The 26,654-nt window shown below is 43.8% G+C and overlaps 3 protein-coding genes across 4 annotated transcripts in view; all 3 read left to right on the top strand.

The window, feature by feature from the left end:
• Positions 1–3,380, top strand: part of fgd (faciogenital dysplasia) — a 59,737-nt gene extending 56,357 nt beyond the window's left edge. Inside the window, exons 18-19 of the mRNA XM_030119370.1 lie at positions 494–634; positions 1,763–3,380. Of these exons, the coding sequence (XP_029975230.1) occupies positions 494–634; positions 1,763–2,008 (387 nt within the window). The 3' untranslated portion in view covers positions 2,009–3,380. The remainder of the gene's footprint in view (positions 1–493; positions 635–1,762) is intronic.
• Positions 3,381–14,053: 10,673 nt separating this feature from the next.
• On the top strand, positions 14,054–19,333 carry susd3 (sushi domain containing 3). Of its 2 annotated transcripts, none has more exons than XM_030118666.1 (5): positions 14,054–14,655; positions 16,241–16,435; positions 17,205–17,352; positions 18,339–18,500; positions 18,586–19,333. In XM_030118666.1, exons 1-5 carry the CDS (start codon positions 14,580–14,582, stop codon positions 18,896–18,898), a joined length of 894 nt encoding a protein of 297 aa, XP_029974526.1. In that variant the 5' UTR covers positions 14,054–14,579; the 3' UTR covers positions 18,899–19,333. The 2 variants fall into 2 exon arrangements, with proteins under 2 accessions (XP_029974526.1, XP_029974527.1); XM_030118667.1 differs by having other exon boundaries at positions 14,062–14,655; positions 18,589–19,333.
• Positions 19,334–20,464: 1,131 nt separating this feature from the next.
• LOC115408074 (caspase recruitment domain-containing protein 19-like) lies at positions 20,465–24,695 on the top strand. The gene is made up of 6 exons (XM_030118668.1): positions 20,465–20,650; positions 21,493–21,638; positions 21,724–21,880; positions 23,479–23,547; positions 24,349–24,414; positions 24,540–24,695. Exons 1-6 carry the CDS (start codon positions 20,608–20,610, stop codon positions 24,641–24,643), a joined length of 585 nt encoding a protein of 194 aa, XP_029974528.1. The 5' UTR covers positions 20,465–20,607; the 3' UTR covers positions 24,644–24,695.
• Positions 24,696–26,654: the final 1,959 nt, after the last annotated feature.

Raw genomic sequence — 26,654 nt, 5'->3', positions numbered from 1 at the left:
TATAATGAGCCGTCAGCCGGAGGAGGACCGGTCGGCTCTGCTGACTCGGCAGTCTGCCGGCTTCAGGTGTCTGTTCGTCTGTCTGCCTGCCTCCAGGTGGATCTACAGTCTATTCTGGTGACTCACTGCTGAGCCGATCAGCGGACATTGATCTGATGTGATTATTAATAGACAGGGTGTTTGAAATTGTCATGTGATAATGATTCAGGTCAGATCTGCACAAACAAGGCTCACGCCTGCAGTGCAATTAACGACCACCAGAGGGAGCTGGAAGCCATGAAGGAGTCGGACAGGGCCAGGAGCAGCTTGAACACCTGTCCTCGCTCAAATCTCACTCTGCCCTACATTGTTGTTGCATAATAATGAACACGCGCTGCCATGTTTGTCACCACCGTCAAATCCGCCAAGACATTCAGAATTTCAGCAAAATATAAACCTCTGTGGAATGTTGTGAGTACAATCGCTGACCTTTGACCTTGAACTGTGTTTCCAGAGACAGTCGTCTCTAACGGGGGAGAACTGCCTGCTGTGTGGCCACCTCCACGTGCAGGACAAGGGAAAGAGCTGGAACAAGATGTGGGCGGCCGTCACCAAGGCCGAGCCGCTGGTGCTGTACTTGCAAAGCAGCGGACAGGTGAGGAAGTGATTTAATCCGCCCTTTTTTTTTTTTTTTTTTTAGATATTCAAGTACATGTTTTTTGCTTTCCTTTCTTCAGCAGGGACATCTCTACAGAGCCACACTGACTGTGTGTGTGTGTGTGTATAAGGGAAATCTGTGCAGTGCTGCCAGCGCCAGGCTGTCTGTGCTCTTGTAGATTTGGGCCAGGAGGATTTTGTTGTCCTGAATCTCACTTCAGGTGTAGCTACTGCAGGAGACACTGCCGCTCTGCGCAGGCGGCTTTCAGTCTGCACCCAGCGGATGATGTAACTCCTTGGATTTGCTGTAGTTCCTTGAAATCTTGGCTCTGTGCGGCGCAATAAATCTCCTCATAATGTCCCAGGGATGTATAAAACGAGTGGCTTGCATGATGGCTTAAAAAAAAAAGAAAAATCACACACACACTCACATTTTCCGTTAGGGATAAATATAAGAGTTCTGCAGAGAAATTTGAAGAATTCATTATGTTAAGTAGTTAGATTTATTTTCTAAAAAGATTTTTGAAAAGGGTTTTTTTTCTAGAAAGACGGATACACTGCACAGAAGGGAAGTCAGCCTGTAAAAGCCTCTTCGCGTTTCATTTCCAAGACTAATTTTCCAATCGCAATGCAGAAAGCTGCCATTCCAAAGATTAGGATTAATGGGAGTTGGACGGGCATTTCCTGATTATACAGGCAGAAGGAGGGGGGGGGAGGGACAGAAGAGGGCAGGCTTACTGTACATTTCTGCTGAAATATAGACTATCCGGCTTCTGAAGCAAAAAAAACTCACGCATTTAACAATGCACACTCCCCACCAGAAACACAATCTGACTGCACCCGTCTCACCTCTGAGTCGTCACATTTCTGAAGTGAGACTCACTGATGCGTTGAAGGCGTCGTGCGGGTCTGCACAGACCATAATTAATGACTTTGGATATCACAACTTGTGCAGTAATTGGAGTCCCGAGCAGGTGGAGGATTAAAGCTGCGAGATCAGACCTCTTTAAAACGCTAATTGTGTGACGTTGCTTTCAGAAGAATCATTCCTTATCTGGGGTAAAAGGGGGAAATTGTCAAGGAAAGCCACAATAAGACACTTAAACACAACTTGTCTCCTGTGCAGGACTTAAAGGGCTCTCGGGCGGTCCCTCTGCCCGGGTTCGAGGTGAGCGCGGTGCCGGCGGCGGCGGCAGAGAAGTCCGACATGAAGCACGTGCTCCGGCTCAGCCACACCCATCAGACGTTGCTCCTAAGTGCCCATGACGCCGAACTTCAGGCCAAGTGGCTGGACGTCCTCCTCAAAGCTGCGCGCGGCGACGCGCTCCCGGAGACGCAGACAAAACTGAGCGAACACAGGAAGAGCCAGTAGCAGCCATGTTGGAGCCACGGGACTCGCCCCCCCCCCACCCCTCCTCCCTCTTTCCTCCCTCTCCTGTGTATAGAGCACACATTACTTGAATTCACTTTACCTTGGCACTTTTTCTTTGGTTATATTTTCTTTTTAAAAGGACCACTCAATCCTTCCTACGCCACTTCAATCTTATCCTCATGACCGCAAATATTTCCTCTCCTCTCGAACACACTCTCAAAGAAGGACTATGCTGTCAAGCCACCAATACCACTGGTTAGGATATTTTATTTCTCAGTGTCGTCAACAGCTGGAGCAAAACTTTGAAGAACCTTTATTTGTAATATAGCTGAAAAAAGTTCCTTTATGATTTTTTTTTTTAAATATGAAGTTCCTTGTACATTATTCAAAGGTGTTGTGAAGCATTAACTCATGAGTGTCTGTTTTACCCAGGCAGTCGATGGTCTTTTCATTTATGTGGAAGTGTGTCTGTGTGTGTGTGCATATGCGTGTGTGTGTGTGTGCGTGTGTATGTATGAGTCCCTTTTTGTTTATTAAGTATTGAATGTTTAAAGTGTAAGAAACCCATCCCGCCTCTCTGCTCTCTTCACTCCTGCCGGGGGACGCAGCGCTGGGTGTTGTACAGTATGTATACTATAGTGCGATGTAAGGAAACAAAGAAGAAGAAGACATTTAACTTAAAAAAGACAGATGTGTATGTTTGTGGCTGGCCACCCGATGCTCCCACGCTAACAGATCCCCCCACCCCCCCTCGCTCTCGTACTTTGGTAATAATTCCCTCTCCATCGTTATCTTTGGATTCTGAGACCTCTAATCTGACCGATCCTCCACGTTTTCTCTCTCTTTGTTGTCTCGTCCAGCTGAGAGAGATCAGTCAGAGTGGAGTCGCCTGGCCTCAGATCCTCGATATCTCTTCTCGTACACACGCTAAATAAATTCTCTCTCTTCGTCCATCTCAGCATAGCGTCCGTCGGCCTGCTTCTCTCCCGAAGTTGATGTGATGGAAACCAAGTACTGTACTGTAAAACTGTTTATTCAGCCTCGTCCCATTCACTCTGGTCCTATCAGCACCAGCCTTTAACTTAAAGTAGCAAAAAAAAAAAAAAGAAGAAAAAAAATCTTATAAAAAAAAAAGAAAGAAAGAAAACTTGTCATTGGATCTCTTTGTGCATGTAAACTCACTCATATTTATGTACCGTGCTATCTTTGCCCTTGTTCCTCTTTTTATGCTCCAGAAGTCATTATGTTGTACTGTAAGTGAGCAGAGTCAACATTGAGTGTTTTAAACATGGATTGTGCACAGTGGAAAAAGCAGAGTCAAGCATATCATCAATAAACAGACGTGGGTCTTTCAGTACCGCACTGTCCAATAAGATCTTAACATGTCTGGACTTTCTTATTATGTCATTAGTGAGCTGTGTCTCATACAAAACACGGACAGCAGATATCAATATGACATAGCGGCCAGATATTTTTTCACATTTTTTTCATGCCAGTTTTCTCTTCATTTTCCAGTCACCTAACGTTTTATGTTAGCTTGTGTTTTATTGCTGCTCTGTTCACTGAAATCTACAAGCAAAGCTCAGATGTTCACTTATGAAACAGGTCTCCAGTCGTACTGGCCCTGCAGTCCAGCTGTACATCAGAGACGATGTTCGATCGTTTCCAAACATGACGTTTTTCTCCTGTACGGCTTTATCTGACTGTGAGGGTCGTAAAGCTGATCCTGGTGAAGGCAGGCTGCACCCTGGACCGAACACACACACGCACAGCAAAATTATCAGAGGTTAATGTGAAGTTTTTGGACTGTTGGAGGAAATAGGATTTCCTGGAGAAATCCCACATGTGCACAGGGAGAACGTGCAAACCCATAATTCTCACCACTACGCCGCTGTCCTGCCCTGAGATGTTACAACTGAAGCTAATGTCAAAGTTTCTGAATGTGCTGCACTTTTTGACAGCTTTTGGAAAATCTATTCAACAGTTGCTGAGACATTCCCCAAAGCAAATCCCCAGCTGGAATTTACTGGCAGACCGGCCGTCCTGCACTCTTCCACTAATGAAATATAATATGTTGAGTTAAGATCCACAGCTTTTCCCCCTCCCTGTTTACTTTTCATGCTTATTTCTTGGCAGTTGTGATTCAGTTGTTTTAATTCTCGTTGGCACGAGAGGTTTTTAGATTTGGAGTCAAACCGTCGACGACTGCCGGATCAGGAACGTTTCATCGAAATGAGCTCAAAGTTCCAGAGCTTCAAAGCAGAAAGGAAAGCTCCGTGTGTGCAGCTCAGGCAGCTGTCGCCACGAAGTGAAACTCCTTTACCGAGACGACAAAGTCTCATCTCACTCAGAGTGACACACAGACAGACCTACACTACATATCGGTGATTACTTTAACACACAAGTTACACTATTTACTGTTTTTTATTTATGCAGGATTCAAATGACTGAACAGAGTAACAGAGCAGAGCTTCAGCAAAGAACTGCGTCCTTCAGCTTCCTGAATCAGCTCTGAGATAAGTGTGTGTTGATGGAAAATGTGTGGAAATGGGTGCAGAAAAGCTGCTGCAGCTGTCTTGGCTTAATTTTTCAGCATCTTGGTTTAATTCAGCTACACCTCCCTCCTTCTGTTAGGTTTCTCTTCTTCCTTTTTTTTCTTTTTTTGAAGCTGTTTTAGTTGTTTTAGCAGCTCTTTATGGTATTGATGTGTATTTTCACCAAAAATACGACGATAGGACGGCTATTGATGGGTTTTGTGAACCAAAACTTCTTTATTGAGAAAGTCAACATTAGGTGTCAGAATGATGAATAGAGGAAGGCCGGCCTCTCGGTCGAGCTGTGAGCTGTGGAGGAAAGATAGAGAGCGAAATGCTGACTGCCCGCTTCTGTCATAGTTTTGCATGCTGTACATCTTGAATAGCAAGGAGCAGGGTGGCTGCTGTGTCTGCTGCAAGCTGCAGAGCATGCTGGGAAAAAAAAATAATAAACTCCTCGTCATTTCTCCAGAGTCTCCTCCGAGGAAACTCGAGCCTCCGCTTCACAGTTGTTGGGTTTTTTTTCTCTTTTATGAAAAAAATGTGCGTGTTGCATTTCTCAGCTGCAGCAGTGGAGGTTTTTATGGCGGCAACCTGCTTCTTGGTAAATGTTTGTGGAGGATTTGTTTATTTTTTAAGTGCTTTTAGCAAATCTGTCTCACTTACCTTTTTCCTACTGTTTGTGGCAATTAGATCAGACATCCAGATGCTCCGCTTTATTTATCTATTTATTTGAAGAGAAGCTCTTCCACAGAGCGTTGATCTTATTACATTTAAAACCGAAGGAACAGAGTCACACAAAGTAAAGAGTCTCACAGGTCTCTCTCTCTCCTAATGACCATAAATATCATTGATTACATTGATTTACCGCTGAGGTGAACAGATGTCACAGCCCGAGTGCTTCTTGGGCCTGATTTGGTTAAAAAAGGATGGAAATCTTTTCAGACGTGCGTCGATATTCTTTTGAAATCATCTCAGTGACATTTAGAGTCAATACCCGTTTGTACTAACTGCTATTTTGAGATCGCTCCCTGTGTGTTACTCCAGGTCCCAGCGGGTTGCCGGGGGTCCACGGGCCTCTGATCTGAGGCGCCGCTGATGCCGCCGGTTCAAAACGCAAGTGCAAACAAAGCAGATAATTTCAAGTGTATAGACATTCGTTCGGTGTTTCGGATTGCGGCCTCGGTTGAGGAAAATGGATTTAATGGGAAAGCTGTTATATGCCACTGGAGCGTAAGCCTCTTACCAGCTGTTGGAGTGTGTGTGTGTGTGTGTGTGTGTGTGTGTGTGTGTGTGTGTGTGTGTGTGTGTGGCCTAGAAACGTTTGCGTTGTGGAAGCTCAAACCTCTCCATCTCCCTTTTTTTTAGCCTCTCTGGCTTTGTTTTTGTATAAAGTTGATAAGCGCATCCCTCTAGTATATTTGCCCGGAAAGTAAACAAATTCAACTTGTTCATTGTTTCCTTTGCCTCTAATTTTAGCCTCGCAGGCTTCGACAGACTATTATCAGCAGCCTGTCAGATGGAGAGATAAGGAGACTAGTATCACTTTAGAGGGACACATGTCAAAAAGGTTAGAAGGCAGCGCAACAGATAAAACTGACAGTGAATAGTTGTTTTTTTTTTTATTCAATAAATATAACCCTAAAAATATGCAGGGTTTATGTGATCCGGTGCTCCTTGCTGCTGAATGCTTGACGATGCTCATCAGGAACTGGTTCTGTCTGCCATCTGCTGCTGAGCCGTGAGTGCATCGTCAGTTTTTAGGGCTTGTTGGCTGCAACGTTTTGTCTGCTGCGGCCAAAAATGACACTGTGAGACCAATGAGCGGGAACTAGAATAGTGCAGTCGCAGCCTGGACTTGGAAATAATGAGCCGGTGGGCTGCAGATGTCAGGTGATAATTCTCTTTTCTTTTAACACAGGAAACCTTTCACATAATCATTCTTTTTTTTTTCTACATGTGCAGATATTTTACGGCTTAAACTAATGAAAGATGGCGTAACTCTCTCTGTACGGCTGGATGTGAGACCCGCCGGCGCGGCACCTACAGATACTATCATTTCATTTCAGTTATTCAGCAGCTCTTTTTGCTCGTTTCACCCTCAGGTCACACTTTCCATCCTGTGCGAAATAGTAAAGTTCTTCCTCCCCATGTTTCATTCACGTTTTTTAACTCGGACAGTTCTCCCCTCGCTGAAACCGTCCGTTCGCCGTGCAGCTCGCCAAGGGTCACGGCGGTTGCATCATGTTGCTCTCTGCAGTCATATCTACAGCGGCGCCCGTGCACGCATGCAAATGCAGAAAGGTTTTCTTCGGTTGGTGGAGTGAGGGAAGTGGACAGTTCTTCATTCCCGGAGAGGAAGCGGTTGCACCTGCTTCCTGAGAGCTGCATGCAAAGACGTGTTTGTCTTTAACCACTTCGGTTTTGTTGTCTGCGTTTGCGTTTCCAGTCACTGAGACGCGGGGTGAACGAGCTGGAGACTTCCTTTGACCCCTGACCAAACAAGTCACTTTCTAGACGTTAGATGCAGAACTGATAAACAGCAGCACTCTTGTCTTACAGTGATCTCAATTCTGATTTTGGACTTTTTCTTGTGTGGAGTTTTCTTGTTCTTCTTGTGCATGTGTTGATTTTCTCACAGTACCAAACCAGGAAGCCTTTCCAGGATGTTCTCAGCCTTTAGTTTACTCAATGCTTTTGGAGATATGTAGTTTATGTAAAGATTTTACTGAAACAAAACTGCAGACAACCTGAGAAAATGTTCTGCATATTCTAAAAGATACTAGAGGGTCCACGATAAAGATGAATCCGATGATGATAGTAATAGTAACAGTACATCACCGGGGATAAAGCATTACACTGTCGCTGCCCGAGAGGAGGTAGAGAATAAAGGATCTCAGTCAGAATTGGTCATCCTATCATTATATTATAATTAGAAATCTTTTAAGACGGATTAGGTGATGATTACTCCTGATCTATTTGAGTAAATGACCACGGTGTCGTCAGAATATCTGTATTATGCAGGGTTTCATTACCTCCGGCGCCGTGGTATCACGCCTTGCTTAAATCCATTCAGTTATACTGTTTCACACCGGAGATAATTCATTCAAATTTACACTGTCTGCTCTCTTTCAACATCTAAATCTAATTTATTCCCTGGAAACTTCACGCCAGTTTTACATTCTGACAAATATGTAAGAACACACACACTGAATTAAATCTGTCTGCGGCCTAAATAAAGAAAGCGCCATCTGTAACTGAACACTGTCTGCTCTGAGTCACTGAACACATCACAATGTGGTGGAAAACCCTTGAACCAGAATTTCTTATCTCGCAGAACATCAGTCAGTTGCAGGGAACATTGTGAAATGATGTGGAGCCACACGGCGTCTCTTAAAGCTCACTGAAGAACAAGCAGTCGAGTTGAGCGACAGAATCATTTCATAATGGAACATTTGGCTTAAGGAAATAAAAAAAAAAATTCAATGGAGATGGAGCTAAACAAAAATAATTGAGCACATGGAAACTAACACAGAAATGCAGCAAAGCCTTGTTTCAGTTGCTCATTCTTTAAACATTGAGGTTGAGGAGGTTTTTACAGAAGCTTGAATGTACAGAGACGTTCAGGAATATGTTCAGACGCTGTGCACCCGTCAAGAGGCCAGTGTTTTCTATATCTACAATAATATTGCAGAGTCTTCATGTTTTCTCTTGAGTTAATGGAACTGGACGAATGTTCACTGAAATAAACTCAAGATCAAAAGTAGACGAACCTCACAGTGAAACCACCAGACAATGGAAGTCCTGATATATTAAAAAAAAAAAATCCTGTTATCAGAGTCTGTTCCTTTAAGAGCTGTCACTCCTGCAAAAAACGAAAGTGATACAGCTTTCTACACTTTCCCGGAAATTAACAGTTCAGCACGCTGCACCTCACTTAACCTCGCGAATGCCCATCTCTCCGGCTTTCTCCTTATCGCTCTTCTTCCTCTGATGGTTTTGGGTCGGTGCATCCATCCGTGCTCTCTTCCTGTAATCTCTCATCATTTAGTTGTTTTTCTTCTGTTGGGCTACCTGCTGTTTGCTCGCCGTCGATACCTCAGTGGGGTTCGTCAAAGGTTGCACCAGTCCAAACACTTCGAGACCCTGCAGAGCCGCTGACACAACATGGTGCCCCCCACCCAACCTCTCGCTTATGATCACATTCCTCCTCGATCCTTTTGCCAGTTTTGATGAGACGGCAGGGGGGAGGTGAAGGATTTGGACTTTAGGATTCATGGAATCCAAGGTGCTCTGTGTTGTAGAAATTCTAGAGAGGAGCTGGAAGGAATTCACAGGACTCCAGGATGATGCAGAGAGTTTATTACAGAAGAAGTTAAGATGTATCCAGTGCTACACAGCAGACCCAATTCTGAGGATCCAACCTCCAAGGCATAAGTCAGTATCTATAATCGCACGTATTCAAAGAAATACAAAATATCAACCACGTGGATTATTGAAAAAACTTGACTTTCCATCAAAAGAGGATCTTGCAGCAGAACAGAGTTGCTGGAGGCTGAAAATGGAGCTGATAGTGGAGACATAATAGCAGTTGTTCACTGAGGCCTGTGTGAAGGCAGAATTTTCAGGAAATCATCAAGTATTGTGTGCAAATGGACTAGAACAATAAGCTCTGATTGTGTTTTTTAACTGACTCTTTTCTGTGGTTGCAGGACTGAAGAAGAAAGTATCCCTATAATCACAGCCAGTCAAGACAGAGACACAGTCAGATATGAAATTCAGAGCCACCAATTCACCTTAAATGACTGACATTTGGACAGCAGTCCCCAAAAGTCCTGCAAGCACAGGAACAACATGCAAATCCAACACAGAAAATTCTGATCTGAACTGAAGATTTCATCTCTGAGATTCAATAACAGTAACCACTGCTAAACAGAGCAACCCTGTGAGGTTTTTTTTTATTTGATGACAGAATTTTTGAAGAGTCTGACCTGAAATGACAAGACGAACTCATGTGCACTCCTGATTTAATTGCCCACCCACCACCGACTTAATCTGAAAACTCTGGTTTTAAAATTCCTGCCTGGAGTAAAACGCACTTACAATCTAAAAACCAGTCACCAGCTGGATGCGGAAATAACGTAGCATGTAAGCTTATGGGGTTTTAAAATAAAGTCAACTTGCTGTACCAACTTTAATCCCCTCCAAATAAAAACACATACGGCTAACTCTCTGAACTTCTCCCAGCGCTGAGCTCTGCTACAGTAACGCCGTCTGAAAAAAGAGCAGTACATCTGTATCCCAGCGCCTCACAAGCTGTGCACATCTGAAGTATAGCACTGTGGCAAAGAAATGCTTGATCAACTCAATTTCCTCCGAAAGCCTCATTCTTCTTACCTGCCAGCCGTTTCCCATCTCCTCTGCTTTCTATTTCTCCCTCCCCTCCCAGTGAGTGCGCCGAGGTCCAGATTTATGTAGCTGCCTGGCCGCTGATGGCCACAGTCCAGCCAGAAAAAAGTGATTTGTTCGGAGATTACGGACTCAAAAGACAGAGAGAGAGGTATTAATGGTGTTATGGGCAGATCATCGGTGTGTGTCCGTCGGTGTGTGAGAGAAAGCCAGAACACCGGTGTCCCTTTGGGAAAGATTCTCATGCAGGCTGATCGGCCACATGCATCTCAGCAGAAACCAGGGAGACCATCTGTAATCAGATTGTGACGATGACATTAGATGGTCTGTTAAGAAGCCCTTTTTTTGTCTTTTAAATCTTTTCTTTATTGCACCATTTGAATTGCATTTGAGTAGTTTCCACGCATTCGTTGACTTGTTAGGAGAAGCAAGGACAGTGGCGGAGGGCACCTTCACTCCCCTCCGCCCGGACCTCCGGCCATATGCAGCCTGGTTTGAGCGGCGCGGCGTCGACGGCGCGGCTGGCAGCGTGAGGCGGTTTCCCCTCCTGCTCTACTTAATTACCTGTCTGATGGAGTGGTCCTCCCTTCAGCCCCGCCCCCGGCAGAGCCACAGTGTCACACTGTGTCAGGAGCGGGGCGGACATGTCGGGCTGACCACGCTCACCTGCCTCGGCCTGTCAGGGGAGATTAATATGAAAACAGCAACGATCTCAGGAAATAGTCCAGAAAGCCCCGTTGACCTGATTCAGTTTGCAGTGAGACTCACGGGCTCATGTTCTTGGTTGAGTACCACATTCAATACTTGGATACATATATGATACAATAAGTGTGGTGGGATGATCAGTGCAATATGACAGCCGTGAGTGACCGTCCAGAGATTCGTCAGGACGTCTTTTGGATTGCAGACGGCACGGAGGACAGAAAGCTGGGTGCAGAGTAAAGTGGAAGGCACTGAGTGTCCAAAGTGTACTCCCCGAGACCCTGCAGAACAAGTTAACTGTTGCTGTAGCAACCGTCTCCAAATCAGAAGAAAACGCCACCGCTTTAAGCACACTAATTTCTGAAAATGTCCTCACCCTGCGTCTCATCCCCCTCCTTGTCCCTGACCCTCTGAGGGAGGAACGGCACTGAATTCTGGATTCCTGGAGGGAGACAGGCACTCAGAATCTGAGGGAAAATAGAAAGATTGAAGCATACGTGCTCAGTTTGGCTTTTAACTGAAAAAAAAGCATAAACAATTTTAAATGATTTTATTTTTGCTTCATCCTTAGTCTTAACTTTGGATCATATGGCTTGCTTTCATTCATCATTTTTGTTTCCCTTCCCTATGTGTTGTCCTGTTAGAGGTTGCCACTGCCGTTTTCTCCCAGTTCGCTCTCCCACACCCTCACAGCTCTGCCTGTCCTCCCTCCTCATTAACCTTCAACATCTCGCCTTGCCCAGCAGCTCCCGGGCTATCGTCTGTCCTCCATGTAAGAGTAAAACTATCTCAGCTCTGTCTCTTTCACTTTTCCGCCAAACCTTCAAACACGGGCAGATTAAATGTCCTGAGTTTTATTCCTGTCTGTTCTACTCCCAGTGAAAATCTTAACGTCTTCAGCTCTGCTCCATCCAGTTCAGCCTGCCGTGTTTTGGTCAGGACCATCTTTTCTAAATCACCCACCTTCGATGTACCTGGGAGCTCTCACAGATCACAGATACTCTCCATTCGCTCCATACTTTCCATTTCCTCTTCTTTACCCCAATTTTATATTCTCACTGCTCTGGATTGTTGACCCCAAGTATTTTAATTTGTGTCTTTCTGCTGCCACCATGGTCGGCTCTACATCCTCACTGTTTCACCATATTTCCCATTCACGCCTTGTTTTACTCCGACTCCCAGGCATTTCTCTCCTCTCTAATGCAATTCTCCACTTCTCCAGGTTCTCTACAACCCATCCCCTATCCTGAATACAAATCACTGTCATCTGCAAAGATCATAACCAGTGTGGAGTCCTGCATCCCATCATTCCATGCTCTCCTGTTTGATGTCATTTCTTTTCTATTTACATTTCAAATGTTTTCTCTTGGTTTTTTTTATGATTACAATAATCTCAATTTTGTCAGTTTAATATTTCACCTTGTCTATGCTATTTCAAATGATCACAGTTAGTATACACTCTAATACGTATTTCTCTTAGTTCTTGCCTTGCATTTATCATTTTCCTGTCTCTACCTGTTTTGCACCATTATATTTCCATCAATCATTTTTTAATTTCTTTTAACAGAGCTGACCTGCATGGCAAATGCTGCACAGATAAAATGTGTCTGACTGATGTAATTTCACACGAAAGCTTATTTAAGTTGGGAATCACAACTGTGATCGAGCTTACTTTCAGTTTTAGCTGTGCTTATCAAAATGCAACAGACAAACCACACAGAGAAACGTTATGGCCATCTGTGATGCTGGGATATAGACTCCCACTTCCCTTCCACAGTTACAATGCAGAAAAGGACACAACAGGAGACTTTTTATGTCCCTAAGCTGAGACTTTAGTGGTGATAATGAGCTTTTCTTTTTACATCCTTGCCCTCCTCCTCTGGTACGCTTTCCAAGACGATGCTAAACAGCGATGTCGCCTGATATCGCTTTAATCAGGTAAGACAGTTGGTACAAAAATAATGAACAAAGGCTCCCAGAGTGTGTGAGGAGGTGCGTGGGGGTTTGCTCAGGTGAACGGGGCTGAGCCTGTGGAGACACTTATCACCCACAGCAGAAACACACTCACGCATGCACTGAATTTTCAACGACATCAGGCCGACTCGCTCTTTGAACAGGGGAAGTGTTGTGCTTTCAAATGTGGAGGCAAAGTTAAAGGGAACCTCCATTTTGTCTGTGTGGAGTGGCTGTTGTGTGTGTAACGTCAGTTTTTGTTGTCACTGTGAGTGCTGTGTGCACAGGTGGAGTTTCTGTACAAACATCACTTATTTTTCCTCCTTTTGTTTCATTCCATTCCGAATTAAATTGGTTTATTTTTCTCATGTGAACACATTTAAAGTGTTCATTAAAGCTGTCTTTAAAACTACGTTAAAGATTCACATCAACCACGCTGACACCATGGCCTATGACGTGGTGAGAAACAAAAAGGGAAGTGAAACAAATTTGTGATCAGTCTTAAGATACACTTACATGAAGAAGCAGGGCGTACGTTCGTTTATGGAGAAGCTGTGGTTTTGACATGATGTGTCTATTTGAGTTGTGATATGATGATGGCAGACTGCAAGTTTAAAAAAAAAAAAAAAAGAAAACATACCGACTCCTTTCTCACTCTTTGTGTTTAGTCATCTCTTCCTAATAATTAAAGTCATTTTCTACTCCCTTAAAAAGAAGTGACTTCCTAAATTCTGTTCTATTCTGTTCTAACGTCTGTTGAGACTCATCAGCTCAGTTAAGTTCATATTGCATGAAGATGCTCTGTAATCTGGATTTCCTCAGTTCTGTAAACAAATAGAACAATGAAGCAATGACAGAGAAGAAGCAGCAACAACAGATCTGTAAAGTGAACCAATGTGGCTCGATCAGCACGTACAGGAAGTCTCTCACCCCATCTGATGTGTCTTTGAGTAAGATGCCGAAACATAACTTGCTGGTGTGTGGTTGGTGTGAATGCAACAGACAATGTGACACAAACATTCTGCGGAAACCACAGGAATTCACTCTTTACATAAAATACATCCTTTTGCATTTACAGCAAACAGCAGCAGCTGTTGTTATCCCGGTGAACTAATATTTATGCTCCTGCAATTCATCCAAAACTGTCTACTGTGAATTTCTTTCAGTCAGGATAACTTGTTGCAGTCGGTTAATGGGGCTTTCCTGTTCTGGTGAACAAAAGTTTAGTGAAATAGTGACTGACAATACCAAGCAAAGCATTATCAGGACAAACAAAGTTAAAGTGCAACAAAATTACCTTGATTAGTAAATAATCTGTGCAGCCAGGGGTTAACGTTCGTATGTTTTTAAATGTGGATCTAGTGCTGTGTGAGTTGTACACTGTTAGTCATGCATTTCCGAAAAAACAAAACAAAGAGTCTGTCGTACGTGACGAGTTATTGGCCTTTCTCACAGTTTGAACCCAGAAGCGCCCTGATAGGCTCGAACTCGGCGGCGGCGCAGCATCCTGCTCACATCCTGAGAGCTGCCGGCTGCTCGTCCGCCCACTCATCGGACATGAGGCGCAGCTCCGATGCCCAACTTGACCTGACCTGATGTAACACGGGGGAGTCGTTTCTGCTTCGCTCAACAAGGTCTCGACTGATATCTCCGTTCGTCCTCCCCGGCGCTCATCCTCTTGCGCGACAGCGGCTCCGACGCGCCGCTTTAGTCCCGACCGGGTATTAGAGCTGCAGGGGGGGGGGGAGGAGGGAGGGCAGTGGGGACCGGACTCTGTGGACCACGGTCTGTTCACCGGGAGAAAGAGGAGAAACTCGTCCCGAGACGCTGAAGCGACACAACAAATTGTTTCCCCTGCACCGGGCGCAGAGGAGCGACCGCTGCGCAGTCTTTACGCACAACCAAGGAGAGCTGCTGCCGAGTGTGTGAGTGTGTGTGTGCGTGTTGGAGGGGATCGACCGTCTGTCACCAACATGTCAGCAGCAACAGCTTCAATAGCAGATGTGTCCAGGACGGCTCATCCAAACAAGGATGGCAGGAACAACTCAGGTAGGACAGATGAACACAAACGCACGCGCTGTGGGATGGTCAGTCCAGGCTGCTGCGTTCTGGCACTTCTGACAGTTTTATATTCTACTTGTCTTCATGTTGCCCCCTTAAATAATGTTCATTTCCGTGTGTGTGTGTGTGTGTGTGTGTGTGTGTGTGTGTGTGTCCCTCTTGTGCAATATCCCTTCAGGGACTTACAGTATTTGCAGTGATAGTGTTTGCATATGTTTGTATATATATATATATATATATATATATATATATATATATATATATATATATATATATATATATATATATATATATATATACCCATATAATTTGTGTGTGTATGATTTCATGATATGGTTTTCACAAGCATATAGTGTCCAATCAGTGTTTTTTTGTTTTTTTTTTTGGTTTTTTTTAAATATGTCAGACATATAGAAAAACCTAAACCCCCCTCATCAACACTGTGGCTGATGTAAACGTCAGGTGCACAGCTGGATATCTAACACATGCAGGCTCATTCAGCCAGACACTCATTACATAAAACCAGTGCTCTCTCTCTCATGGAAGCGTGTCCTTGTGTTACATAAATGTGGATATGGTGAGATAATGCTCATGGTCCTCATGGTGGGATTCATCCCAGTTGGGTCTATAGTCTGCTGCCGCTGTGTCTGGATCAGGAGATGAGAAAAATGATCGAGTTTTGGTCTGATCCATTCATTGCCTCTGTGTGAATCTCTATGAGACATCAAAGTTTTGATGTAGTTTGGATAAAAGTGCACCACATGGTTCAGTGTTTGTACAGGCCTGAATTAGACTTCATATACACACCAAACACCATCCAGTCCCTCCCATGTCACAGATCTGCTGCATGAAAACTATGAATTAACTCAGTAAACTAGTTTGTTTTAGGAAACTATTCCTCCCATGCTTTTGAAAATCTCCAAATGTATCTTGTCTTGTTTGTTTTCAGTCCACCGTCTTGTGTGGCGATGAAGCCACTGATGTTTTAGGCTGCTGGTTTTTGTGGCGCTGACACAGTGAGCGGCCGCCCTTCCTGTAATGTGCCGAGCGCCCCGCTGTGCTGTATGATAACCAGTTGTTAAGCGTGCCTCCAGATGGTGTGTGCGTTCCCATCAACCTCGCGGGCCTTTTGTTTAATGATTTATCGAGCTTCCTGCTTTGATTCCGATAGGATTGGATGCTGGGCTGTTCCAGGGTGGCTGTGTTTTGTCAGACTGTGTCGAACAGCCCTACAGGGGTGCAGAGCCGATATAGCTGTGGAATGACTGTCCCGTTCTACTCCGAGCATCATTTGCAGCACTCCCTTGTTTCTCCACTTTCCCTTCTCTCTTACAGTTCACTCTCTGAGCGGTTGTTGTGCAGCTCATGAATTTTGAGTTGACTGATCATCTCTGTGAATACAAATTTTTCTTTGAAGACGCATGAATTAAACATGTGGCAAAAAAAACTTTTGGGCAAAGTCTTTGTGATTGATGCATATTCAACATCTGCAGCATAATTCATTCATAACAACCACATTTCTTGCACGCTGCGAGCTTGTTCACCATCTGACCATTGACTCTGTCTGGTTCAGTTCATTCCCAGGCTCAGTGCGCACCCGTGCCTCTCCCGGCCCTGGGCACCCAGAAGATCATCCAGGGCAACGGCACCAACGTGGGCACAGTCATCTCCCTGCAGTGCCCCGATAAGCACAGGCTGATTGGTGGCGATCTGACGTGTGTCATGGGGCCAAACAGCACCCACTGGGAGGGACAGACCTACTGCAAACGTAAGGAGAAACAGAGACGGAGACCTTGAAGTGACCGTCGGTGTGGAGAGAACGACTCCGGTCGACCGGTGCATGAGTCTCAATGAGTCTGCTGAGACATTTTCCCACAGAAATGTGTTTGTGCAGACTGAACTACTCTCACCGTGAGAATTGCAAAGGCTGCAGAACTCCCCCCCCCCAACTCTTTATCAGCTCATTATTCGGGGGAGATGGAATATATATTATGCTATTATAGGCATTGTGGCTAATGAAGATGCCTAATGTAGTATTTGGCTTCCAATAATTGTTGCTTTAAGCTGCATGAAAACACATTTGGGAAGGAAATGATTTGCTGTTCGTGCAAAAAGCTCATTAAAGGACAATATTAATGCTAATATAGGAGAGCAGGAATACTTTCACTCAGGTGCAGAGCTGGACGGGGGGCTTTTTTTGTGAATGAATGGAATAAGTGGAAGCAGGATTTTAATTATAATTCAGAATCAATCACCATGAGAGAGGAAAAGCTGTCTAATCAGACACTGAAAGAAATTAAACATTAAATTTATATTTTATTGTCTTTTCCCTGATGAGCCGGCAAGTTGCAGAATGATTTTCATTTCTGCCAATTTCTCCAGAGTAAAGACAGGAGCAGACTGTGTCTGTAGACGTGAAGCGGAGTCTCTCAGGAAGTGTTGCGGCCTGAAGGATAAAGTTGTAGACGGAGTGCATAACACGGAAATAAAGTCAATAAATTAATCAACCAACCCCCTCTTCCTCTGTCACGCTGCAGCGCTGTCCCCTTACGAGGACTACGGTTTCCGCGTGGCGGTGCTGGCGTCCATCGTGAGCTCCGCAATTATCTTCCTCATGTCTGCGGCCTTCATCACCTGCTGTCTACTGGACTGCATCAAGGAGGACAAAAGAAAGGAGCAGGAGAGGTCAGTGAGGAAGGAATTACCACCAGCTGCAGGTTGAAGCCAAGTCATTTCAATTATTATTACGCCTAATCCAGGATAAATTGGACAGTCGCCAAATGAATGAGGACATACATGTGTAGGAAGAATACATATTACACTGCACAACATTACTGGATCTGGTTATGCAAATGCTCCCTGCATAAGTAGAAACTGAGGTCAATGTTGAGCTATTTTAAGCGCCGCTAAATGTTCAGTCAGATGTCGCAAAGTTATAACACTTTCAAAAATAGAGTCACTGAATATTCATGCAAATTAACAAAAATGCAAAGTGAACCGACAGGACAGACATGTGAGGTGTCCAGGAGGGGGAGTAACTCCGTGTCCTCACGTAGCGACACACAAACTCAGTGTTAAGATGAAGACCAGAAAATCACCTCCAACAGTTTTGGCATTGGCTCAGTGTGAACAGAATAAATGTGGAGCCAATAGATGTGTCTCTGATGGCATGACTTGATGAGTTGCAAAGGTTTTGCTCAGTAATCTTAGTGGTTTAGTAGACTCGTGATGTTATTCTGAATGGTTACAACTTTTGAGGTCATGAATTTACTGAAGGTGTGGTCCTAACAATGTACAAATATACATTTTGACCTTTTTATGGTCTTTTTCTTAAAGCTTGGACAAGTTATCTCTTCTGATTTCTAACAAAAATTTGTAAATAACAAGCACAGTAACTCATAACCATCTGAATGACCAGTCTAAAGTCATGTTCGATGATGTTTTTGTCAGGGCTGAAGAGCTTCTGTAAAGGCAGTCAGCTACTGGTTTTATTCAGAAAAATAATTCTGTAGTTTACTTATTCTTTATATATTTATATTCTGCTGTGATCCAAAAAAACAATACAATATTTTAGAATTGTGCACGAGCAGAATGCGAGTAGTTCTTTTAAATTGTTGGAAGGTTTGGTGAAGATGAAATACTGACCAGCTGGTTTGGTGCGTTTATGTCAGAGAGTCCGATATGTGGCAGTGGGAGGAGCAGGCCCAGAGTCAGGAGGAGAACAGGTCCCGCTACAGTCATAAAGGCCGAAACAACAACAACAACAACGCCCAGGAGAAGATGCTCTGGGACAGCAGTGACCCCGCTGTGAGCGACAGCAGGCGAGCGTGCAGGTGAGACCTGGGCTCTTCTGTTAATACTTAAACCACACTGCTAACTGATCAGAACATTAAATGAGCATCTTCCCGTTGTTTTCAGCAGATGTCAGCAGCAGTACGGCTACAATCCTGCCTGCGCTTTTGGCCCCACGCCTCCGCTCGCTGCTCTGCCAGGACACGACTATGACCAGCCCCTTTCGCCCCACGTCCAAGACTGTGATCCGCCGCGGTACCCCGGGCCTCCTCTGGCTGGAAGTCCAGGCCTGATCCAGATCTCTGCGGTGGGGAACGTGGTGTGGCAGTATGGAGGACAGCGGGACGGCCTGGCACAGGGGAGCACACCTGCTGAGGATGAACTCAGCGCGAGGAATAAAAACCCCAAAGAATTTTCCATAAGGATTATATCAGTGTGAGTAAAATCAGTCAGACGTGTGTTTACTGAACAGATCTGCTCTTCACTCCACTGATGAGGACGATGGGAACTGTCAGCATTTCACCTTAAATGTACCTGCTGTGCCACTCAGTGTGAGGACTCCATGGACCTGCTGATGGACAGACTCTCTGTGCCTTTTGTAAACTGTGATGGCACACTGCCCTCTGCTGGAGAACAGGAGAAATTACGTTTTTCAGCACCCCAGCCTGGACTTTTTACACGTGCTGCAAAATAAATGTAATGTTGTGACTATTAATAGTTCAAAATGCAATGCAGTAGTCTGAGAGGGATGTCTTAAAAAATAGTATATAATTAGGATACTCACATCTGTTGAATTACAGCAGAGCTGAAAAATATTGATCAGAATGTAAATAATAATTTTAAGGAATCTCAATAAATGGATTTTCTCTTATTACTTCTGGGTTTGAACTGTGAAACAACCACCTGTGTTTTCTCCACCATCAGTAGCTGATCCAACCTAAAGTCATAGACACACAGAGACACGCCTTTAGGTAACTTCCTGTAACTGAAAACACTTTTTTTTTTACTTTGGAACTTGTGTTGCTGCTCGCCTTTCTGGCCGAATTGGTAAAACCACAGAGCAGGATGCCTGCAGAACAACAAATACATCCACTTTTATGAAATGGTTCACATTTAATTAGTTAGATTTTTACAAAACCTGAACAAATTCAAATTTACAAAAATATGTGGAATTTCAACATTATACAACTTCATCAATGCCTCCAGTCCTGGTTTCAAATGTCAGTTCTGCCTGCAGAGTTTAAAGCCTTCACTGCTGAAGAAAGTCTAATGTGCTTTGAAAGTCTAGCCTGATAGGAATCAAAGGCATTTTCTTTCATTTTTTTTTTTATCTCCGCCCCAAACGTGACTCTGTTTGAGGTCAGCCGCCCACTGAAAACATCCCAGCATCTCTCACGTGACACTGTTGAACGCCAGCATCATGTGGAGGCAGTATTTGAGAAAAACAGCAGGAAACGGGACTTAAATACGGTAACATTTATATAAAAAAAATTGTCTATGCTTTAAATCGATTCAAAAATAGACACACATGGACAAATAATATCCTTCCAGACACAGAGAGAGAACATGCAGACTCCATTCCAGCTGTGAGATGAGAGTGCAAACTTTACGACTTATATTTAAATTAAATACTTCAATAAAAAAATAAATCGTGCTTCAGTATTTTCAGGAGAATATGTATTTCCTCCGCTATTTCATCACCTTGCCGTCATCGGTCTTTTGTCCTGTAATCGTCGCTCGTGCCGGTGTTGCTGCGTCGCGCGCTGATGTAACGCCGCCGCAGGGACCTTCACCCCGGGGAGCCCTGGAGGTTTTACCGCTCAGGCTGGCGGTAAGTCCAAAAAGTCAAACGCCACACGGCTCCCGAGTCTCTTGTCAGCGCGGCAGGCTTGAGAGTCCAGACAGGGTGAGACGTTCTGACTTCCAGGAAAAGACTCTTTCCGGTGGCACACCTGAGCTGCAGCCGGCCGCCTGCTCCACTCCTTCAGTCTAACATTTCCAGTGCAGTCGTTGCTTTTGGAGGGATGATATCGAACCGGATGTTATTGATTACTTGTATGTAAATGATTATTTGGACGTGAAGACCTGCTCATGAAGGGACCTCCAGTCTGATGAGAGCTGCCCACACTGCTGTTAACATGCTGGAAGATGGAGCTTCTACTTCTGTCAGTCTCATCCCAGTCTGATCTTGGTAAGAGCTTTACAGCAATGTTTGATTTTACATGGAATTATTCCTGTTTGGACCATCAAAAGTGTTTGCTTACTAAACAAGCAATCTTGAAGATATTGCAGTAAGCTGATTGGCGCCATCAACTCTGATTACACTGAGAAAACCTAAGTCACTTAATGTAACACATGATAGTCCTAATTATTGACTAATTTTGCTGATAGTTGGAGCCAAAAACATTGTTTTCCTCTCCACTGAGCTGCTATGCTCCTGATGTAATGTGGTACAAACAGATTATTGTGTCAGATTTGGATCTCAATGAGTAAAACACAATTTAATTTTCTGACTGACTGAAGATTCCCTTGATCAAATTAGCAGTTCAATTCATAATGCACCCGTCATCCTCTATCTGCTCTGCAAGCCCATGACTCTCCCGCCTCATGATATAAACAGGGTAGGACATTTGGCAGAGTAATGAGGCTCCATTACAATGAAAAACAACCACAAGGCTAATTTGAATAATGATCAACACACCACAGGCTCCCTGCTTTCACTTTGCATGCTGTTTTTTTTTTTTTTTTTAATGAATTATAGTTAGCTGAACTTTAGAGGTGTGAGTGTTCACCTTTATAAACAGGACAGTAAACCTCTTAGTGATTTATTTTCAGAACAGGGCGGGTGCCAAGATCAGCTTAGTACATGGGAGCTGTGTCATTTGGCACGACTGTGGCAGGGTCATGACCTGTTTGTGACCTGGTCTCTGTGCTCTTTCATGCAATGGATTTCGCCATAAAATTAGGACTGATATGAGGTTGCTGAGTTGAGCGCACTTACATTCTATACCGTCTTCAATCCTTCTTGGACAGACATTGATGGGTTCCACGAGCAGCTCCAGAACGACGCCCACTTCCTGTGCTCGGATGGAAGGATGGACGCTGAGCTGGTGGACCAGCTGGTGCTGCAGCTCAACAGGATCTACCCTCAGATACTCAGCGACAAGGAAGCCCACCGAGTCGGTACCGCCGGTGAAGAGTCCGTTCATTCTGATCCGATCTGCTGAAATCAAGTCACTGACTGCAGCCTTCATGTACCTGCAGTTCAGGAACCTGAGCGTTCCCATCGAGGAGCGCGTGTTCGAGCTGCTGGAGCATCTGTACGGGGAAGGCGAAGAGGCCTGCCATGAATTCTACAGAGCGCTTCAGATCCACGCTGAAGACGTCTACTCTGACCTTCCCACCACGATGAGAAGAAGAGGTAAAGCAATTAAGATTTCATGATGTAAGTCTGCCAGGACATTTTTATCCCTCAATTTAATATTTTATCCTTCTTGAACTATAAATAGTTCAAGTTCAGGCAGGCCAGATATATTTTCATTATATGGGTGCAGAATCGTTGAAAATATGCAGTAAATGACTGCTTCTAATTTTCTATTCCAGGACAAGTTTCCTGGTAGTCAATTAATATTACTATTTGCTTATGATTTTGGTTCTTGAATGTTTTCCACTGAAATCTTGGATGCCTCTGTAGTTGAAAGTAAAAAGCCTCAAAGATAATTTCTCTGCTTTCTTGGCAATTTCTGAATTTTATTAATCATAGTCTGGAAGTTATGGTATTGAAAACTACACGTATCTTATCAGCTCTCACAGGATAGAAGAAAAAGGGTTTATTTATTTGTGAGATGTACATTTGATAAAACTTAAGCACTGTTCATGGGTTCCTCATCTTTATCCAACAGCCAGTGTGTGAAATATTCCTGTTTGACAGTAAGATGACAGCATCCATTAGGACAAATATTCACAAAACTGAAAAATTAATTTAAAATAGTACAGCAGACAAAAACATAATCAGTACCCAAAACTTCAACAACCAGAACACACTGAAGGAAGGAATCCTGAATGAATAAATTAAAGATGACTAACAATATTCAGGTGAGAAGATAAATAAAAGGTTTGTGTGATATGTGTGAATGAATGTGCCAGGTATCTCTCCAGCATTTTTTTTTTAATTAATTATTAATCATAGGAACAAAGCTGTTTTGATAGAATTTTGTTTTGTAATATTAAGAAGTGAGAACCACCCGGAGAAGCTGGAAAAAAAAGAGATGTTCCTCATTCTCTGGAGTGGAACAGAAGATATTTGCTGTTGCTGAATAGAGATGCCGGAAAAAGTTGGGACTCAATCTCAGACATTTGAAGTAGTTTAACTATTTAACTCCAGGCCTTTCTTTCCTCCAAAGATTTCTTCCTGTAACATGTCATAAAAAAAACAACAAAAGCACAATGAAACACACTCATCAGTTTGTTTAATGCAGACTTGTAAAGCTTTATAAAGGCAGTTCAGATCCTGATGAGCATTTCTTTCCTCACAGTTCAGCGTCACTGTTCCAGTGCACGTACCGGCTGCCTGTGTTCACTGTGGCGTGACATTTAATCAAAGTGGCTTTGACCACGTGACTTTTCCACCTGAAGTCATCGATCAGACCCGCTCTCATTTTCCTGAAACAGAACGATGAATCTTATTGAAAAGGTCCCGTTACATAATGTAATAGAAGCATTTGCAATGCAGAACAGGTGTGCAGTTGGACCAGGAAGAAAAAAAGAAAAACTTCACGGGTATTTTCTTTTTGTTGTGATCCAGGTATGTTTAGCCTCCAACGCGTCCTCCGACTGTGGCTCCCCGACTGTGTCATTTCCTTGCCTCACTTGATGTGAGCTTATCCTCTTTAAGATGCAGAGAGAAGCCAGCGTGAAGCCGGGCTGCAGCTCAAGTAGTAGATCTGACATTGAACAGGGTGTTATTTAAAGCCGAGCCGCTGCTCTTTCACCACTTTCTCTTTCTTCTTCTTGCTGCAGAGACGGAGGAACCGACCCAGGCGGACGCCGTGGCGGTCTACGAGAAGCAGTACGTGCTAAATGACAAAGGTAGACTCAATCAGCTCGTCTCTGCTGGGAACTGAAAAAGCTGTATTGAGCTTAGTACTTTTCATTCATGTCAATAAGTTTATTAATGAAGATGTTTTCAGTTTGAAGAAACTGTAGCCCAACAAACTGTAAAACAGAATGCCCAAACCGTTTCCCATACATGTCTGAAGGTTTTGAAAAGGTTTGCATCAAAATAATTTAGTGTCAATGACTACTGGAAATAAAAAGCAGCCCCCCCCCCCCCCCCCAGAGCACTGTGTGAAGTTTTGAATGGGCGAGTCTTACAGTGTGTGTGAGTGTGTGTCCAGTGCCTCTGCTCCCCTCGCTGATCCCCCGACGATAAGCCCCTTAAGCTCAACTAAGCTTCGTTCTTCAGCGGGCGCAGTTGTCTGATGAACCTTTCAACCCCGAGCATCAGAATGCGGGCCCCGCTGCCCCCCACCTCCCTCCCCCCCCTCCACGCCATTCATCGTCCCGCTCACTTTGTGGGTCAGTTAAGCCCACGTGCAAAGCAACTTCCTCTGTCCTGCATTCCAGTGAACAGTCAGGGGCACAATCACTGGGTCAAAGGTATGTCAGCGGGAAAGTGGGTCATGGAGGGTGCATAAAAACACACACTCCTCATCATCACCAAAATTAAAAGGTAGGGCTTGTTTAGGAGGAGAAATGGAAATATGCCAGCTGATGCTTCAGCGGTATCAACACACATTTGAGTGCAATCTTAAGTTGAACCACCGACACGAGAATTGTAATATTTCTTAGAAACTCGGATGAGAACGTCTTTATTCTCTCTGCCTGCAGGGCCGATGTTCTTCCTGAGCTGTTTCAGTGTTGCTGTTGGGATTGCAGTTCTCTTCTATTATGGAGGTGAGTGATAGAATGAAGAATGATTGTTTAGACTTAAAGTAGATGAGTGTTTGTTTTTTTTTTTTTTGTTCGTATTTATTGTTTCATCTTAGATTTCTTCTCTTTGCCACTCATTCTGCCCACAGATGGTGAAACCTTCAGGTGTACCGGAGGGTTTCAGCACTGCTCTGCAGCAAGACTCAGTACAGATGCCTTTGTTTCCTACGCACACGTCGGAAAGCAGAAATAATGGTGGTGAAATGCTGAACAGCTCACCATGTGAAGGGAATAAGCCTTAAAAATGACCTCTTTGTAGTGCCAAGCCAATTTAAACATGCGGAACAAAAGCATGTTGTTTCCAAAGTCACACATGTAACTATTTAAATGTGCTAATTTACATATTTTGAAGTTGGTGAGAGCTCAGATTAGCATGTTTCATTTTGTTCCAAATTACCTAAAATGACATTTGCTATAATGACAACACGATCTATCTTCAGCAGCATCTCTGCGTGTGAGTCATGGCTGTTTCTCTTCCAAGTGCACAGCAGTAGCTTTTGGTTTTTAACTAAAATGAAGCATGGCAACTACAGAAAAAGAAACTTTCCAAACAGTCTTTCAGCGGGGCACCGCAGCAGGAACTACGTCAGGATTAGGAGGAAATCTTTTATCTGCAGGATTTTTTTCCGATTGAATTTGAGAGTAAATGGTCAAATCAAAAAAGCAGATGATAGAACCATCAGCTATCCATTTTCTTTTATGTTGTAAGTTTGATTTGAAACAATACAAACTGTAAAATAAACCCATATATGTAAGAGGTTAGCTTAGAGAAACTCTGTAACTGGGGACACACTGATAACCAATCGGCTCATTAAGCCAGTTCTCAGCAGACCTGTAAAAATATCTCATAGAGAACTAAACTTAAAGAAAGATAATTGAGCCAAAGTGACATTTATCCACAGTGTTGACATGCTTTAGTAAATGGACAAGAATTTTGCAAAACCTTGAGTACAAAAACACTGCAACAGTTTCTAAATGTACTTTTTGTGCCTTTTATTACTGTAATTCAGAACAGTTTTGTAATGTTTTGTTCTAATAAAGAGCAAAAATGATCATCTGACTCATCATCCTAATTTTAAATTGAGGGAACTGGATAGTTATGAGGATCTATACTGAAATAAATATTGGTATTATAGGTACAATTGGTAATTCATACTGATAAGGAGAACACTTATTCCACCTGAGCACCACTGCACTGTCCATGTGATGAAAAGATTCTCTCTTTTATTGAGTATTTTCAGTAAACACACTAGAGGGCACTGCTTCCTCATTCAGAGCGCCAAACTAAAGCTATGAGAAGATGGAAAATGTAGACGTGTGCTATGAAAATGACCACTGAAAGCATAAGACAACCCTCATTTATTAATCATGAAAATCAATGGATAAAGTTGACTTAATCAAATGCTACAATAAATTCTGTTTCCACGGCCGCTCAAGTGAGATGTGTGCAGGATGGATGCCTTTGATACTTGTTTGAAAGACACTCTGAAATGTCAATATAAATCAAAGATGGTGATGATCTGAGGTGTCGGGTGATACTGGGAGGTTTGCTGCACTGAGCAACGCTTCCTGTCTCCGTCTCCGACAGCAACAGATGAGCGGGGAGGCAGCTCGAGGGAGAGGAGGGACGGGGAGGTGTCGCAGGGGGTTGGAAAATGTCACTAAAAGTGATTGTTCACTTTGAAATACCAGCATCCGCATTCCCACGAGGGAGCTATTAATAGGCCACTGGAAGTGAAACTCCTCGTCGGCCGTCGGCCTCCTCTGATGTCCGTTTAGCTTCAGAACTGGAATAAAACCAGAGGAGCGGCGGCCGCACACGGATACATAATGTATATCAGTCTACAGATCTGCCCTGAGTGGAGCTGTGTGTGTGTGTGTGTGCGTGCATGCGTACGTGCACGCGAGCATCATCAATCTGGCCTTCGCCTCGCCTGGTTGTTTCCACGGTTACCAATGGTAGTTGTGGAGGAGGGAAAAGATAAGATTGTGACGTTAGTTTGTCATCTGAAAGGTGCTTTGTCACAGTCACATTGAAGAAAATTGCGGATTTGAATACAACTCAGGTATTTGTCTGATAAATATGTTAAACAGGCCGCTTTTATGTTCTCATGTTAAACCAGTGAAGTGCATAAAATGAGCACTAGCCCGGGGTCTAATTGCTGTTTCAGTGACATTGCTGAAACACAAGTCTAATTAGGACG

Source organism: Salarias fasciatus, chromosome 20 (assembly GCF_902148845.1).
Source record: "Salarias fasciatus chromosome 20, fSalaFa1.1, whole genome shotgun sequence".
NCBI lineage: Eukaryota > Metazoa > Chordata > Actinopteri > Blenniiformes > Blenniidae > Salarias > Salarias fasciatus.
The sequence above is the reverse complement of the archived record's forward strand: the minus strand, read 5'-3'. Positions and strand labels throughout refer to the sequence as shown.

What these genes read in the sequence shown, in the direction of transcription:
- susd3 (XM_030118666.1), top strand. Translation starts at nt 14,580, where the DNA reads ATGTCAGCAGCAACAGCTTCAATAGCAGATGTGTCCAGGACGGCTCAT. An exon ending in GGGACAGACCTACTGCAAAC is followed by an intron (nt 16,436 to 17,204) that starts GTAAGGAGAAAC and finishes GTCACGCTGCAG; the next exon opens with CGCTGTCCCCTTACGAGGAC. An exon ending in GACAGCAGGCGAGCGTGCAG is followed by an intron (nt 18,501 to 18,585) that starts GTGAGACCTGGG and finishes CGTTGTTTTCAG; the next exon opens with CAGATGTCAGCAGCAGTACG.
- LOC115408074 (XM_030118668.1), top strand. Translation starts at nt 20,608, where the DNA reads ATGGAGCTTCTACTTCTGTCAGTCTCATCCCAGTCTGATCTTG. An exon ending in CACCACGATGAGAAGAAGAG is followed by an intron (nt 21,881 to 23,478) that starts GTAAAGCAATTA and finishes TTCTTGCTGCAG; the next exon opens with AGACGGAGGAACCGACCCAG. An exon ending in GTACGTGCTAAATGACAAAG is followed by an intron (nt 23,548 to 24,348) that starts GTAGACTCAATC and finishes CTCTGCCTGCAG; the next exon opens with GGCCGATGTTCTTCCTGAGC.